The sequence below is a fragment of the Parasteatoda tepidariorum genome, chromosome 12, assembly GCF_982258835.1.
Source record: "Parasteatoda tepidariorum strain Cologne lab strain chromosome 12, Ptep-v5.0, whole genome shotgun sequence".
In the NCBI taxonomy this organism is placed as follows: domain Eukaryota; kingdom Metazoa; phylum Arthropoda; class Arachnida; order Araneae; family Theridiidae; genus Parasteatoda; species Parasteatoda tepidariorum.
In genome coordinates, this window is record NC_141766.1 from 12,344,676 (window position 1) to 12,362,416 (window position 17,741).

General features: G+C 27.6%; 1 protein-coding gene across 3 annotated transcripts in view; it reads left to right on the top strand.

The window, feature by feature from the left end:
• The window catches only part of gpp (DOT1 like histone lysine methyltransferase grappa), a 50,108-nt gene extending 34,132 nt beyond the window's left edge, over positions 1-15,976 (top strand). For all 3 annotated transcript variants that reach the window (XM_016049388.3, XM_071188167.1, XM_087155950.1), the window contains 9 exons: positions 444-592; positions 898-1,123; positions 1,651-1,839; positions 4,546-4,745; positions 6,712-6,855; positions 7,676-7,792; positions 8,155-9,343; positions 12,453-13,931; positions 15,934-15,976. In XM_016049388.3, coding sequence (XP_015904874.1) covers positions 444-592; positions 898-1,123; positions 1,651-1,839; positions 4,546-4,745; positions 6,712-6,855; positions 7,676-7,792; positions 8,155-9,343; positions 12,453-13,931; positions 15,934-15,956 — 3,716 coding nt within the window. In that variant the 3' untranslated portion in view covers positions 15,957-15,976. The remainder of the gene's footprint in view (positions 1-443; positions 593-897; positions 1,124-1,650; positions 1,840-4,545; positions 4,746-6,711; positions 6,856-7,675; positions 7,793-8,154; positions 9,344-12,452; positions 13,932-15,933) is intronic.
• Positions 15,977-17,741: the final 1,765 nt, after the last annotated feature.

The following is a 17,741-nucleotide window of genomic DNA, read 5'->3' on the forward strand; positions in this document are numbered from 1 at the left end:
TAATAAGAAGAAAAAACGATGAAGTAATACACTAATGATTATTTCCGAAATGATGGTAAGGTAAACATCTTTCAAAAAAGAAAGAAAAATACTAAAATCTTATGAGGAAAAAAAAAATTTCTTGAAAAAAATGGCGGGAAAATTTATCGAATTTCATTCCGGTTTTTTGGTTTTCCGGTTTTCTGATTTCCGGATAACGGGTTTTGTACTGTATATCATAAATCAGTTAAATTACATATTTGTTCCAAAAGATACTAGGTTATTTGTCTGCAAATTTTGAAATAATTTATTTAACTTACTTACTAAGAATTTTCTTTTGGTTATAAATGTTAAAAATGTTTTGGTTATAAATGTTATAAATGTTAAAATAAAATGTTAATTATTAATGTTATAAATGAACGCTTTGTAATCTGTTTTTATCTTAATTATTATATCAATTACAGATATTGGGACAATTATGAATGTTCGAGAAATAATACCGTTGAAAGGATCTGTTTCTTGGACTGACAAGCCTGTGACCTATTTTCTTCATCGAATAGATAGAACAAAACTTGAGCATTATTTTCAACGAATGAAAAACCCAAGAATAAAAGTTTGTTGTATTACACATTATATAGTTTTATGTAGTTAACTATTATATAGTTTATAAATTTTATTAAAATTAATATTATTTATTTAATTGAATTAAACATTAATTATTTATGTTACATTATTTAAACTATTATATTACAGTATTTATATGACATATAAACATTAATTAATATTAATTATTTATATAAATTAAACATTATTACAATTTAATTAAACATAATCACATATATTGCATTTTAATTACAATTTAATTAAACATTATCTCATAAATTGCATTTTAATAACATTGATTAAAAAATGTTACAGTTGGAAAAAATTTCTGTTGGTGATGAAGATTCCTCTTTGGTAAGAGCAAAGCGGTTGAAGACAGGCATATCCAATCCTTGTATTCTTGATTCATCTTCAAATGATTCGAAAGAAGAAAACTCATTATCTGGTCCTACCACAAGAAAAGCTTGGTCAGATTGGTGTAGTAACAAAATAAAAGCTAGCTCTGGTAATAATAGTGGACAGGACAGTAATGAAGAAAATGGTAAATTGCTTTTAATTATATTTAGTAGTTTTATGAAAATACAGTCTAACTTGGAGAATTTGAAGTAGAAGGGACCAGAAATTTTTTTAAAATTAAATATACTCTCTCAAGCAGAAGAGATGAACAAAAAAGATGAATTTTAACATTAACTAAGAACATTACTACATTTTAGTCCTAAGTCTAACATTGTTTACTAACATAATTCTTATTTTTAAATGAAAATAATGTTTTTCAAGTAATTTGTTGTTAATGCTTTTTTTTAAAAAAATAATATATTTTGAGTAGCAGTTTATGATTTCAACCTATCAGTTAACTTAAAAATAAACTCTTTACTTGAGACTGAAGATGCTGTAATAAGAGCAAAAAGCATTTAGCTATTTCAAAAATAGAAAAAAAATGCCTCTAAATTTTTCTTTTATTGTTTCTGACATTGTTATAGATTTTTGTATTATTTTAAGTAATTAACATATTTTAATAATTTATCTAATTGCTGTCTCTCATATTCTTTTATGACATTATTTTTACAGAACCAATTAAAAGAACATGTACCGCTTCTAATAAAGGTATTAAAGCTCGTAAGCTTAGAAGATCTGAAAGAAAGCGCGGACCTGGAAGACCAAAGAAAAATGCTGCAAAATCGAGACGTAATAAACCTCTTAAATTTACTGGCTTGGACTTACTTCATGCTCAAACAATTCTCAGCACATCTAATTCTGGTAAGTACTCTTTTGTTATGTTTTATTTAGATATTAATATCCAGTAGAGAAAATATAATTCTCTACTAATGTTCGGACCACTTAATGCTTCCTTTGTATTTTATGAAATTGCTAAGTGCATCAATGTCATCATTTTAAAAAAATGTTTTAAAATAAGTTTAAAATGTTTAAAAATAAGTAAAATCACTAAATTTTATCTTAATACAAGATTGTATATTAAAATCCACTGCTATAGTAATTTCTGTTGTCATCATCAGTCTTTTTAATAGTTTAAAAGTTTCATATAAAATAGTTGGATGTGTCTGTTAGGAATTTTCTGTGTTTAATGTATAAGCATTGAGTTTTTGAAAAGGGTCCCTGGTTTCTTACAATTTTTCTTTATTGAAAATTAAGAGAATACTCATAAATGCACTAAAATATCAGTAAGTTAGCAAGGCTATTGCTCGTAAATAACTTCTTGGTGTTGAAATATTTTTTAAATGAAATGTAGGTGCCGTGTTAATGCTAAAAAGAAAAAAAAAGGAGAACATTAATATATGTTTGTTATCTGGCAATATATGTAACTCCACCATGAATATTGAAATGTTGGAAAATTTGAACAAACCATAATTCCTCTAAAATGTATTGCATTTGAACTATCCCTGTTTATGTTATTTTTTTCTTTCAAATTTGGAGTAATTCCAATAGTTTGATGATTTTCTGTAATTCAAAATAGAGTAAACTGTCATGCTTTATTTATATAACAATAATTTACTTTCAAAACCTAAGCTACTCTATAACTTAGATTGTTTTTAATAGTCTCTTCAATTAAAAATTTAATATTTCATAATTTTCTGAAAAATAAGTATAATTAGGAAAAGTGAAGTTTCAAAAATTGATATATTACCCCCTCTTTTTACTTGAAATAGAAAGGAAAATTTCTTATCTATCATCCGAAATAATTAAAAAAAAGGGAAAAAAATCAACCAAATTCACGTTTGAAATCAAACATTGCCAAATTTTCTGCATGTTTGTATTTCTTGAAGATAAGAAAATTTTGTTTATCTTCAAGAACAGTAACCTTAGTTTCATATTCAAACATTGGTATATCAGTTGACATCAAAATTTTATAATTACGTTAAATCTTTATGGTAATCCATTTCTTGATTGATTCATTTGAAAATAATTTATTCATATAAATTTTTTTTTTAAAAATTATTTAAAAAAAAATTTATATATAGATTGGTACCTTGCTCAAAACTTGAATCTGCTTGTTGCCTAAGTGCTTTATCAGTGCTTTTGGTGTGGTGCCAATCATTTGACATCTTGGATTTATTTCTATTTAAATTGATATCTTACGATTTCAACCTATGATCTATTGTAATAATGCATCTGAAAAATGCTTGAACTAGAATATTTGCATTTACTGACATCAGGGTTGGCAAGGTTTAGGACAGAATGGATTAATCCACGGTTTAAACCCTGGTTTAAACCGTCTTGTCCAAAATCCCTTTGTCCAAAACTGTCTTAAACTGTCCAAAACCCCTTTACTCAAATTATGTCACAATTTTATCTGAACAATATTTAAGAGGTAAAATAAACATAGAACTAATAACATATTGATAATTAAATATACTAGAGAATATTTGTTTTTTTGATAATTAAATATACTAGAGATTATTTGTTTTTAAAAGTATAATGTTTTATTAATATTGTTTGACTCTTCAATTTAAACAAAGGAAGATTAATCAGTAATCAAGTTCAATTGGTTCTCTCATTCAATAGTACATAACTGAAGTTTGGCCTTGCCATACAGGTTAAAATATTAGGGAGTAAGTGCTTGGTTCGTCATAAACAGGTTTATTTATCTATAGTACTATTCAAGAATACATTTTATTTCATTCATGTTCAATTCTTTTAACATAGCGGTGATACATCACCAGTGTCAGTAACTGAAACTGATGTTATGCCCTTCAAAACTGTTGATACATTTTTCAGTTATTTTGTATTTTCAATTTAAAAACAATTTTTTTTTTTAAAATAGATGTCTTTTTTATCATCCTGTGATGCAGAAATTATAATATTTTTTTAAAAAAATATTGTGAAAAATAAAAGGTTAATTTTTGAACAAATTAAGTATTTTTTTTAAGAAAAATTATTATTTTTTAATATTGCCATATTTATCCTTATGCAAAAATATTATTTATCAGTATTAAAAGCATACTTTTATTTAAAGGATTAGGTATTCACTTTTGTTGTTCAATGAATTGTGGAGCTTCAAAAATTATAAACCTTTTCCTATTATATTATATTATTTTCTTTTAATAAGTTATAGTAAATTGTATAAAAATATCAAATATTTATTGATACATGTAATTATGTGTACAATGGTTACACCTATAGAATTTTTGCCTTTTACCAAAGTTCAAGGTTTTGGACACTTTAAGACAGTTTTACCCAGTTTAGGGCAGTGTTACCCAGTTTAAGACAGTAAAACCCACGTGTCCTGTCCAAATCCAGTTAAGGACGTCCAAAACCCCAACCCTGACTGACATGTATGTTAAATTACATACGTTAAAATTATTTCAAATTAAATCTTTGAGGCATTTTTATGTTCCGAAATTGAAGATTTTCTTAAAGATTTCTTTTTTTTTTCATTTTGTATTCATGATTTATTTCCCTTTTGCTTTATTATTAGCACATTTTAACAAAACCTTCTTAATGCAGCAAATAGTACTGATCCTGCTCCAGGATGTGTGGATCAGAAACTAAATGATACGCCAAGTGTTGTTGAAAAGGAAATTGAACCTACTCTTCCTATTGAAAGGCTGCTTGAAATGCAGAAGAAATTGATGATTGACTTCTTAAACTACATGAAATCTCCAGACTATCGAAACAATTTAGAGGCACAGATTTTGAAGGAGAAGGTATTATATATTTTAGAATACTAGCACTATTTACGGAGTGACCATAAAGCAGGGAAATCAAAGAGAACAGCAAAAAAACAGGGAATTTTGTTAATCAAAACAAATAAGAGAATTTCTTAAGTCAGGGAATTAATTTAACTTTCAGCTGCCTAAAAGGATTTTTCTTTTCAGAAAAGAAACGAAAAAATTTATAAAAATTCTGAAAGATATTTTCTGATCCACGATAAAATTGATTTCTGGTAATAGTTTTTTTCCCCCTTATTAATGAATTTATAATTTTTACATTTGTAAAATAACATCAATATTTTATCTATTTAAAAAAAAATCTTGCAGCATAAAGTTGATTTAACATTTATGAATAATTATTGCTCTATTGAAATCAAATGTTTGTCTTCAATATCCAGACAAAAAGATTTCACAATAAGCATTTATGATTTAACTGACCACAAATGTTTCCCTTAATGACAAAAAGTTACTCTTTCCTTTGATCTCTTATAAATATCAATGTCATAAAATAAAATGTGTGTTGTCCATTTCATGTTTTTACTGTTGTCTATCTGAATCTTACATAATACGTTTATATTATTCTAGTAGTTTATTTTTTTAAAAAAATTGCTTATTTTTTATTTCAGTAACAAATGAAAGTGTTTTATAATTTAATTTATGTTTATGAATGGGGCAAAACTGAAAAGTAACCATGAAATTCATACTATCAGTTTAAAAATATAGAAAAGGAAATTTTATAGTCTGTTTGAAACAGTAAAGGAATTTTTTTTTCAGTGTCAGTGAACACCCATGAAAAAAATAATATTTTAAAATATAAATGATGACTTTTCCATTTTTCGTATGCCTTATTTGGCTAAATATTATGTTTTTAATTTGGCAAAAATATTTAACAATAGTCGAGAAGTCTAGTGTTAGTTAAAAGAGAGAAACATTCTTAAGTAGTTTAAAATAATTGCTTATTTTTCATCCATAAATGACAGCCTTCCTTTTTTCTATTGTAATGACTTTAGATGCTTTGAAATAAGATGTTGATGAAATCTTAGTAAAATGATATTTTTAACCGGAACTTAAAAGATATTAAGCTTTATGAATAGGTGATCCTTTCTCATGGAACTATCTGCATTCCGTTTGTGCAGACATGCAAGTTTTGGAATAAGAAGTTATCTTAAAAATTTGAAACTTATTGGTTACATAGTTCTGCTTTCAAATGAAAATTTTCCTCCCTATGGCCAGTTTTCTTCACTGCTAAATTCTTTTCTGTTAAATGAAAAAAATATTAAATAATAAACTATCATTTTTATAAGCTAAAATTGTTTCACTTTAGTGGGAAAATAAAGTAAGTGGATTAAATATAACTGAAGTGTAGTATTTCTAAAACAATGACTATTTTTTTTTTTAAAAAAATAAATTCTAATTTATTAATCTCCAAAATATTAAAGTTAGAAACAATTGATTAAAATAATTTTGGAATATTGGCAGTATACTTATAATTATTATGGTTGTCCGGCAGCTTGAAAACTCTTTATGTCGGAAAAACCATCAAAGTAATTAGTGAAGCGGAAAGCTTGCTCCAAAACTTCCGCTTTAATACTCAGCAAAGAACATTCTAAAAGCTCTAGACAAGTGTCTATCTATGATTGGTTGAAAGTTGAAAATATCGAAATAATATATTTAAAATATGGAGATTTTATTAACTTGATTTTATTTTATTTAAGTCATTTTTGATTTTTTTTTAGAGTGAAATTTTTTAAAATAGCTATTTGTTTTGTAATAAATTTTTTTTGCAGCATTCCTTTTTTAATTGGATAAAGAATTTCTCCAGCACACTTATAGATTTTCCTATGTATTATTAAAATATGTATTTAAATTATATGTAATTGTTTTTTTTAATTCTTAGACTGATAAATTACATTGGAAAATTAATAGTTAAACTAAAAAACTCTAAAATCTTTTAATATAGGAGCGTAGCAAGAAGCTTGAAACCTACTCATCTCACCTGCAGAAAGTTATCAATGGATTAAGAAATGAAGGAGTTTCATTGCTGAAAGACAGAGTTTCTGTTTTAGGATATTCTATAAACCACTCTAGTGATCTCTTATTTAAAGTGAGTTAATTTCTGTTAATTTCTTGTTATGTTTTCTTTCATGTATAATTCGTGCTTAGAAACCATTCTGTTTTGTTATGTGCTATCACACATGCATAATATTTTTTATGAATTTCATTTCATGCTCTTGTTAATTCCAATCTTCCACAAATTCCAAATATTTTCAAAAGTAGCATTCACTGATGTCTAACTCAATCCCCCAAATCGTAATTTTAATGATCTAAATTTTATGTAAAAAAAATTTTCCGAAATTGACTCTCAAGTTGTTATTTTTTGGTTCATAAGAGATGCTGTAATTACAAAATAAAGATTAAGTTAGAGATCTCAAGAAATCCTTGTCAGATCAAAAGAAAAAAAATGGATTTCTTGGTATTTCTAATTTAGCGGTGCACAAGTAAATCAAAGTATTTTGTTAAATTTTTTATTTTATTTTACTTTAAATGGACATTTATGAAAAAAATAAATTAAGTAATAAAAAGTAGTTGAATTTACTTGCTAACTGAAAAGTGCCAATTTCTTTGTATTTTGAAAAACTGAACTGATTTATTTACCATAAAGTGAATCGAATGCACTTAAGATTGTTACACAATTAAGAAATTTACAACCTGTATTAACTTTTTCTTTTTCCATGTAGTTTTAATAATCGAACTATCTGAGCATCTAATTAGAACAATATGTGTAAATTCTTTTGTTGGACAAGAAAAAAATATTTTTTGTCTTGAATATTCTGAGTCTTGAATGTTTTTTCCCCCCTTTACATTTTAAATACTATTTTTGATGAATCACCTCTTCATGTTAACAAATTTTATGCTTCTTGTAGGTAAAGGAAAGTATCCGGCATTATATGAAATATAAATCTGATGTGAATAAAATTACAGCACAAATTCTAAATCTGGAAAATGAATATAAGAATTTGAAAGGTTCTAGTCTTGGAAAGGTAATTTTATTGCTACTTGTAAATTATTGAAATTAAAAAAAATTAAATTCTCAGAGCATCTACCATTGAAAATATTTTCTAACAACTCTAAAATATATCTACTGTTTCATTTTTTTTTAATACTAATAATTTTTTAATAAAATGTTCAATGTTATGAAATTAAATGTTATGAAGAAAGGTTCACTAAGATTAAATAGATTTGAAAGTATAAAATTGTTTTAAAATAATTGCTTGTCAATGTTGAGTATGTTGATAATTTATAATTACTAATAAAATTTGTGGCAGAAATTATTAAAACTACATAATTCAGTATATCTTAACAAGCATCTGTGAAGTAATGAATATTTATTTTAAATTTTCAGCTTGGTGAAATTGAGTTTAGAGAAATTCTGCATAAAGAAATACTTTCTTATCAGAGAAGCATTAACCGGTCCCAAAAGAAACCTCACATATCAGGAAGTAAAAATTCATATAAAGTTGCTTTAAGAGATATTTCTCAGAAATCTGTAAAAGTTAATAAATCTGTCCAAATGGATATTAAACTGCAAGTTGTATCACCAAAAATGCAAAGAATTCAAGACAGTATTACTATACCAAATTTTCAGGATAGAATCAAGGCTATCATTGCATCTGGCTTGAAGGATTCATCAATGAGTGACTTAAATAATGATTCAGATAAAATGAAAGAAATTACAAAAAGCTCTCTTTCATCATCTCTTACTACTTCGAAACACAAAGAGTTAGCTGAATACACCAATGAACATGAGTTTTCAGCTGAAAGCCATATTCTGATAAAGCAAAAGCATTTAAATGGGCAAAAGGAAACTGAAAGAGTTGATTTTCTAAATATTTCAAGTAGAGAGCTTAAAGTTAATGGAAGTCATTTTAAACAGATGGAATTATCCGATCCTGAAATAAGTAGTAGTTTAACTAATGCTGCATATTCACCTATAAGTCCAAGTAGAACACCTTCCTCTAATAGTCCGATTTTTCATTCACAAGAAGCCTCATCAAAATCTGTTTTAGCTGGATATCGAATCCACCATGAAGCGTCTGGGAGCAAAAATGTACCAAGTCAGCATGTTCAACAATATTATAGAAAATCTACATCAGAAACTAATTCAATTGTCTCTGAGCGACCTACAGTCGATAATCAAGCAAAATCTAAAGATACTCATGCCAAAGAAAGCTCATCAAAATCCATTAAACATCTATCATTTCAACAGCACATGGATAGAAAGTTAAAGAACTCCTTTGAAGAACTTAAAGCTAAAAATGGATATTCATTAAATATGAAACATCCTTCTCATCCATATTTGTCTTATCACAGAGATGATCCATGCAATCGTAAATTAAAATCTAAGTACAAGACCCATCCTGATTTGCATAAAGATAGAAGGGAAAGACCGCACATATCCGTTTCTCAATTATCACCAGATAGAAAAAGTAGTAAAAAAGATAGTAGTGTTTATCCAAGACCGATGAAAAGTAGTTCTTCAAAGTCAGAGTCTAAGCGTAGTCATTCAAAACACTCTTCCTCATCCACTAAATGTGAGTACTATATACTGTTATTTTATTTTAAGAAACTTATCTTTCATATTCCGTTAAAGTCTGTTATAACGACTATTTATAATAACAAATTATATTGTTGTTTTCAACACTAAACAGGGTTGCCACAGGGAAAACCTGGAAAATACAGGGAATTTAAAAATCACCTAAAATGGCAAGGAAATTGCAAAGAATTTTGATTTTTTCTTTACAAATTGGGAAAATACAGGGAATTATGTTTCTTATATCTGTCTTTTAAAAATTGGTGACCACTCAAAGTGTAATCTATGGGATATTTAATCATGATATTTCAGCTATACTAAACTATTTCATTTACTCTAGCATTATTTAAGTATGTTCAGCTGTTTTTACTGCAATTAAAACTGATACGTATAATTAACCCAATATAGCTCACACAAGAGCTCAGTAATTGTTGTTTCCTCTTAACATGTTGTGTATAATATGTACAGGGAAAACACAGGGAATTTTTTTTTCCAGATTGAGTGGACCCTGTTAAATTTCCATATTTAATGTTAAAATAACAATTAAAGACTAAAAAATGAAATAGACATATTTATCTCGTTTATATTAAACAACTATTATGATTTAAATTATGTACCCAGAGTACAATGTTTTTGCCTATAGAGTATAGAGTAAATTACGTAGATTTGGGTTTAATAAAAGAGATGTTTCTGACAAAAGGAACAAAAAGCTTACAAATTTTATAACAAGTTTGTGTTAGGGGAAAATGAATTGCAGTGCAATGCCTTTTAATATCACTAATAACAGTGAATGTTGATTTTAATTGTAAGTTGTCAAGAAGTAGGGAAGTAGTAGAAAGGCCCACAAAAAGTGAATTTTTTTGTGGGATTTTTAAAAAATGTCCAAGTACTTTTCTTTAGTTAGGAAAAAGATAACTTAGACGGTGATCATCCACACATTACTTTATAAAGTAAAAGGTTTAAAGTGTAAGAAGGAAACAATATTTGTTTTTCTGTTTTGATGTCAGAACCAGAAATAAATAAAAGTATCTTCCATTTAAATTTTTTTATTTGTGTAATTTTGCTCTCTAAAAATGAATTTCACTAAATTTTTTTTGATCTAATAGCGGAAAATCCATTAATTTTTAACTTGTTATAAACATAGTATTTTTGTATCTTAAATATTAGCATTTTGATGGGAACTTGGAAATGTGCTATAATAGATTTTTTGTAATATACCGTTCACATTATATTCAGCTTTAATTGTGTTTAATTTCCTGCATAAATTATTCACCCCATAATGGCGTTTGTATTCAAAATTTGCTGGCACAAATTGTTTTCCGGTAGAATAACTTTGTAATAAACTAGTTTCTTTTGAAAAACAAGAAGCACAGGAACATAATTTAGATTTGAAAATTTGCTGAACGAGATTAAAAGTTGTTAATCATTGAAGAAAGTCTAACTTAACATTGTCTTGCTATTTTTATAGAATAATATAATGTAATAGATAAAATATTTTTAAAGGCTATCTTGGGTTCGTTTTTCTGGTCTAGATTTTTCGTTATTTATTGTCTTTTTTTTCTTATAAATTTTTTACACAATGGTGTTTTATTATACGTCTTAAAAATTAAAGACAATATTTAAATCAAAAGAAGCATTCCATGATATTTCAGAGTTGGATTCCCCCCCCCCCCACTTTAATATATAATGCATTTAGAACTTGTGAATAGATATTTCAGTATTGTTTATTTATAACACATTTTATTTATAACATTATTATTTATTTTAAAATTATTTTTGACTGAAGGATGATTAAGAATTTTAAAACTGAAAATGTGGATAGTTTAATATAAATCTATATAAAAATCTTATTTTGAAATGTAAATCCTATTAGTATTTTACATGTTTCAAAAGATATTGTAAAGTAATATTTTATAAATAAATGTATTTAAAACATGCAGAGTCAGGTTACAGAGAAAGTTTTTAATTTAATATGCTTAGTGTATTTTTATGATTTGCTCCCAAATTTGAGTATAATTTTAATGGTCTGCTAATCTTTTATGCAATATTAACTAAGGCTTGAATTTTTCCATCTATTTTTAATTAAAGATTTGATACAAAAATAAATAAACTGTATCTAGAGAAACTTAGTAGGAGATGTCTATTTTTAATAAATAAAAATAAGTGTATTATTTTTCTCTAAGATCTACGTTTCATCCAAATATCCTTTTATGAAATATTCTTTATTGATATCAGTGTTAGGGTCTAACTCTATTGTAATTCCCTAAATCTGTGACTTTTCTTCATCATCATTACTTAGAATTTTATTAATGGCATTGTTGCTCTGAAATAGTGTATTCCCTTGTATTCTAGAAACTTGTTTCATTGCACAATATGTATCTATCTGTGAGCAACAAAAGTTCAATATGAGCACCAAAATCAACAATAGTTAGATCTGTTTAGTTTTTTCAAACACACAGTTTCCTTTTAAATTTGTATAATTTGCCCCTCATAACTTCATTTCCTCCACAGTAAATGATGTATGACTTATATTTGTCGGGTCACTCGAGAAAGACCCTTTAGAACCATTAAGGTGTTATTTTTTTTACAACAAAACCAAAAGTTCAATTTTAAATTTTAATTTATGGTAGTGTCAGACGAAATAGGAAAAGTCTTGAAGCTGTGGGAAATTTTAATTAGTATACTTAGATATTACTTTGATGTTGAAAAGACATGAAAAGCTCTCTAAGGTTAAGCACTGAAATGCACAGCTTAAGCTATTTAAAAATTATGTGCTAAAGCCATTTTAAAACAATTATACTTTACTAGTAACTCAGTTTGTTATGGAAGAGAAATAAGAAAGTTTATCTGATGAAACAAATTAGTCCTTAAATTTTAATGAAGAATAAGATAAAAAAAAAGTTGGTAAAGCAACTAAAATGTTCTTGTGTTAAATTTATTTTATTTATTATTTTTTTGGTTAAATTTTGGATGCAATGAATTTAGAAATTTTTTTATGTTAGTAATTAATGTATATAGTTTTTAAACTAGAACTTATGTATTTTAATGGATTAATCATGTAAGTTAGTTTAAATTTTTGAACTAATTTTTATTTATTTATTTTGCTACAGGTAATGGTCTTACTAAAGAACGTAATAGTTCAAGCTCTCAGTCACACAATCAAAAATGGCAAGCCAAAGTAAGTAGTGGATTTGATAAATTGCTTGCTCTTGCTGCTACACAGTTGAATCATGCCAGTCGAGAGTACAAATGCAGTCAAGAAAAGAAAATCATGAAAAAAGATCCTAAGACCTGTCAATTTTCTCCTTACTTAAAACCCGATAGCTTTATTCATGCAGATCAATGTAAACCAAGTAAAGATGCTAATGGATCTCAAAAGAATACTTTTTCTGAATCATCAAGATCAGGTATGTCTCAATCAGAATCACATAAAATGGCTAATTCTAAGTTAAATAATATAAATAGATCTAGAAAAGGTCCTCGCACACCTCCAGATACTCCTCCTCGTACACCATCTGTATCTCCTGACAGAAGAGTCGATTCGCCCTATTTTCAATCACATAGTCCCATAAGTAGTGTGGAAAGTATAAGCAGCAATCGTAGTTCGTTAAGTCCACCCTATATTAGTCCAGCTAGAGGAAGTAGTAAGGATCGATCAAGATCTACTAGTCCATATAGCAGTAGAGCCTCTAGTTCAGAAAGACACAGTGAAAAATGTTCATCAAGGAGCTCAAAGGGTGCATCGCGTGAAAATGACCACCATGAAAAGCAATCAAAGCGCAGGTGGCAGTATAAAAGTCGATCTGAATTCCATAATCGTTCTTGGGCCAAAGAACAAGAATCTGTTCGCTCCAAAGCAATGCAAAGTCATAGCAAATCTAGTACTTCAAAGAATGGTACAGAAAAGTCAAGTGTCTCGAGTTCTGGGAAAACAAGGGATGTAATGCATCAATTGATGTCTCAACAAACAAAAGATGTTTTAGCTCATGCGCCCAATGGTTATTCAGTTGTTGTGACTCCATCTCCTCTGCATACGATTTATGTTCCAACTGCAGGGATGTGCAATCAACCCCCCATACCACCCCAGCCTCAAAAATCAGCAAATGCTAATTATTCAGTCACAAACCCTTGTGGATCTATATCTGCTAATCCCATTTTAAATTTTACTATTCCTCCACCAAATTTTAGCATGCCACCACCACATGCAACCTCTAGTTCAGTAAATGTGCCCCAAATGTTATCTTCGCAACAACAAGTGCAGCCTATTCAGCTACCTGATGTCACTGTTCCTCCCCCAAACATGGTTTCAGTTGCATCATTTTTGCCATCATCAAACATTCAGTCATGTCCACCTCAGTTAGAACCTGCTGTATCTAATAACCGATTGTACCGTCAAACATCACAATCACACCCACCCCCTCTTCCACCAACAGTTGCGCCATCATCCACATTTAATTCTATGGTGCAAAACCAGATCTATCGAACCAATCAGAAGTCCATAAGTAGTGGAGGCCCTTCACATCAATTGGACTATAGAGTACCTCAACATTGTGCTCTTCCTGGCAGTGGGAGTAGCAGTTTCTATCCAGGTAACTAGGTCTAATTCTATAAATACCTTTTTCATTTTTTTTTAAGTTTAAATTTTTACTTACATTAGTATCAAATAGCATGCAACTTTTAATGTTTTTATTCTTGTGCAAGTTACTTGAATTTATAATTTTGCTAAAAAAAGGATATGCTATTGAAACTTTTGCTTTACAGCTTTCACGACTTTTATTTTCAATTTTTGCCTTCATTAACTAGTATAGCACAGGGTTTATCAAACTTTTTCTATCAAAGAGTATCTTTGAAATAGGAAATTCAACCTGTAACTTGAAATTTTATCAACCATCAACTATATACTGTATTTATTAAATTGAATATTAGTTCTGGCGCGAAAATTGTAAAATTTCTACTGAATATCTTACTCTGGATTAAGACATGATCTGTACTTTGTTTTAAAAGCATGTGTAGAAATGTTTCATAAAAATAAATAGAAGCACAGAAGAATAAGTTTTTCCTTAGTGAAATTTATTGTCCTGAAAGAATAGTGGCTATTTTTATTTTTTAACATGCACCAAAAATTTCAGAAAAATTTCTTGGTATCAAATTTTAATCATATCTGATGTAAATCTAGCAAGCATTCATATTCCTGTGTGTCAGAGCACCTGCTAGAATGTTTGATTATTGTTCTTCACCAAATTCTTATGTAAGCTTAAAACAATGTTGGCAACAGTTTTTTTATTGATTTTGTTCCATACTTCAGTTTTTCTTTAAGTCTTTCCACTTTATCATTAGCATCAAAAACTGTTACTGCTTTACCTTAAAGTGAGTGACTTAAATTACGAATACTGTTAATATTGTATAAAATACTGTTAAAAGTATGAATTGTATATATCAAATCATACTTTTGAAGAGAAAATTTAGTGGATTTTAAACAAAAAAATAAAGTAGATTTTTATAAGTAAAGTACTTATGTTCATTTTGATATAGTTAATTATATATTCCTGAAGATGGAGGAGAGCTCCTTATCTTACAATCAGTGATATTATAAAAAGAAATAATGAATATTTTTTCAATTTTATAATAGGAATCTACCAGGTTTGAATTTTAAAAAAGGGTGAGACAGATTTTTTCCTAACATTTCGTTGAGGGAAAAAATGAAATGCAATGGTTTTTTTTTACTGACCATTTTCTTAAAATTTGGTTTTGAGTTCCATTATTTTTGTCACGAATAGCAAAGTGTATCTAAAACATAATTAAAATTTGTAGATAAGAGTTTTTCAAAAATGTTTTCCTACCAAATTTCGCTGTCTTTGAACGATAGCAAAATTTGACTCATTATATGTTTAACTATAGTGATACCAAAATTGTTCCACGGAATTAATTCTTTTCTATTCATGTTGTTCCATTTTGCATTTTTCTGTTCATGTTGTTCCATTTTGCATTTTTCTGTTCATGTTGTTCCACTTAGCACTCTTCTGTTCATGCTGTTCCACTTTGCACTCTTCTGTTCATGTTGTTCCACTTCACTGCTTTCACCTTCAAATTAATCAAAGATAATAAACAAGCATTTTCATTATTGTCCATGTACTTAATGCCTATGTGTTATTCCTTTACGCTGTTTCACTATTTTTTTCCTTCTATATCTATTTTCAGTTAAAATAATTTAAAAGTTAAGTGGAGGTAGGTTTTGAGTAGTTTTTTATCTGAAATCTGATCTGTAAATCAGAGTAATTAATCATATAATTATTTAGTGTTAACAATTTTTACAGAGATTTAAAGCTATTTCTTTTTGTAATTCATAGTTAAAGTTTAAAGATTGAAAATTGTAGTGTACTACAAAAATAATGAGTTAATTTGTCTCATAAAATTAAAATTTTATTTTATTTTGTAATTTTATTCCTTACCAATCTGATTTTTTACCCAATTATGTTGTATATTTATGTTAGTTTAGTTTCTTTTCATCTTGTTTCATTTTTATTTAAATTTAGTATGTTGTTTTAGATTATTTATTTATGAACTAAATATTATATTACCTTACATTGACAGCTCAAGCCCACTTCATGGCTTAGATGATACCTCACTCTAAAAAGAATATAATATATAAATGAAAGGCTGAAAAGAGCAAAGTTACCATTCTACTGGCTGGCCGGTGAATGTTTATGATGTTTGTGCTAACCAAGACCAACACTGCCATAAATTTTGCAAACTGCAACCTTTAAAGTACAAATTATTCTCATGCTCGTATGAAGGAGCTTTCATTTTGTAATTTCATGTCATGTACTATTGTTTTGCAGTACTAGATTAGGTTGAGTAGAAATAAGGTTTAGTTAAGCTCACAAACATCTTTTTATCCTGAAACCATATTGACTTTTCAACTATATTTGTTTTACCTATTAATAATGTAGTCAATGCATTCAGTTTTCACTGAAAGTGTTGCCAGTTTCCTAAACTGGATTTGTGTAATGCATTCAAATGAACTAATTTAAACAAACTGAGCCATTTTTAATGTACCAAATCATTCATAAAATGAAGAATTTAGTAACAGTATGAACACTGCCATATATTTATTTATTTATTCCTTTTACTTATGCTACAAAATTTAAAAACTATTGTTTTTTAATAGTCATAATCACCATGAGTTACAGTATTTGTACTAGATTTTTTTTAAAGTCTTTTGTTGACTGCATTAACTTTCTTTCATTTCTAGTCGTTTGAATCATAGTTACAATTATGAGTGATGTAATGAAAAGATATTAGTATACATTTTTGATAAGCTTAAACTAATTATTTTTTTCTTCTTTTGCTCAACAATATTCTTAAAATTCACTTGAACGTGCTAAGCCTAACTACTTAAACTCTTGTTAATTTAAGTATCTGAACATCACTAGTTTTGATTTATATAATTGTGTGGTAAGTTTACAACTAAGTTTTTTTTTATAACTGCAATTTTAAGATATGTTTGTTTTGACTACTTTAGAAATAAGTTTCTAATTTCTATTCTAAAATTCTGCAGATTCCATCGAGTTTTCCTATCTCCCTTATTCAAAAAAATATATATATATATATATCACCATACTGTTTATGCCCAGACTGTATTATATTTTATATTTAATTCTGTTTATTTCTCAGGGGTTTTCTGAAAAAATATATTGTCAATAAATATTGCTAATAAAAATACATTCTCAAATTAAATTAAGTTTCTCAAAATTTGAGTCTTACGCCAAATAATCCAATGTTCTCCTTGGCAGTTTGATTTTATATGTACGAAGATGCTTCATATGCATAATCTTACAATTTCATATAATGAGTAATTGTAATTTTTAATGTGACCAAATTTGAGTGTTGGTGCAACCATATCATTTTTTAGTTCATACATCTTTACTACTTGTCTTGATTTTATGAGGATTTTGTTTTCCCAAAACTACCTGTGATTAAATACATTCAGATATGTATGTTCATTTTTACTAGTTCATTGCAGATTGCTAGCCTAAAACAGTTTGTTTCAAAATGAATTCTTGAGTGTATGTGTATTTTTAATTATGCAATGTGCATCTGTGCAGGTTTCTATGTGATATTTATCTAAAGTCACATTCAGTTTTTATGGAATGTGGAAATAATTGTGTTCAAAAATTGCCAGAATTCATAGTAATGATTCAGTGAGATTTGATATTATTCTCACATCTTTCTTATAAAGTTCAGTATCCTTAAAACATTTTATTCAAAAATGTTTTTCAAATTGGTTATTACAGTGTCGGACCTTTTATTCGGCTTTTTGATATCGAGAAAAAAAATCTGGCATTGCTGCAAACTCTACTAACACTTTGGGAGGAGGGAGTAATTTCCTTAAAGCAAAT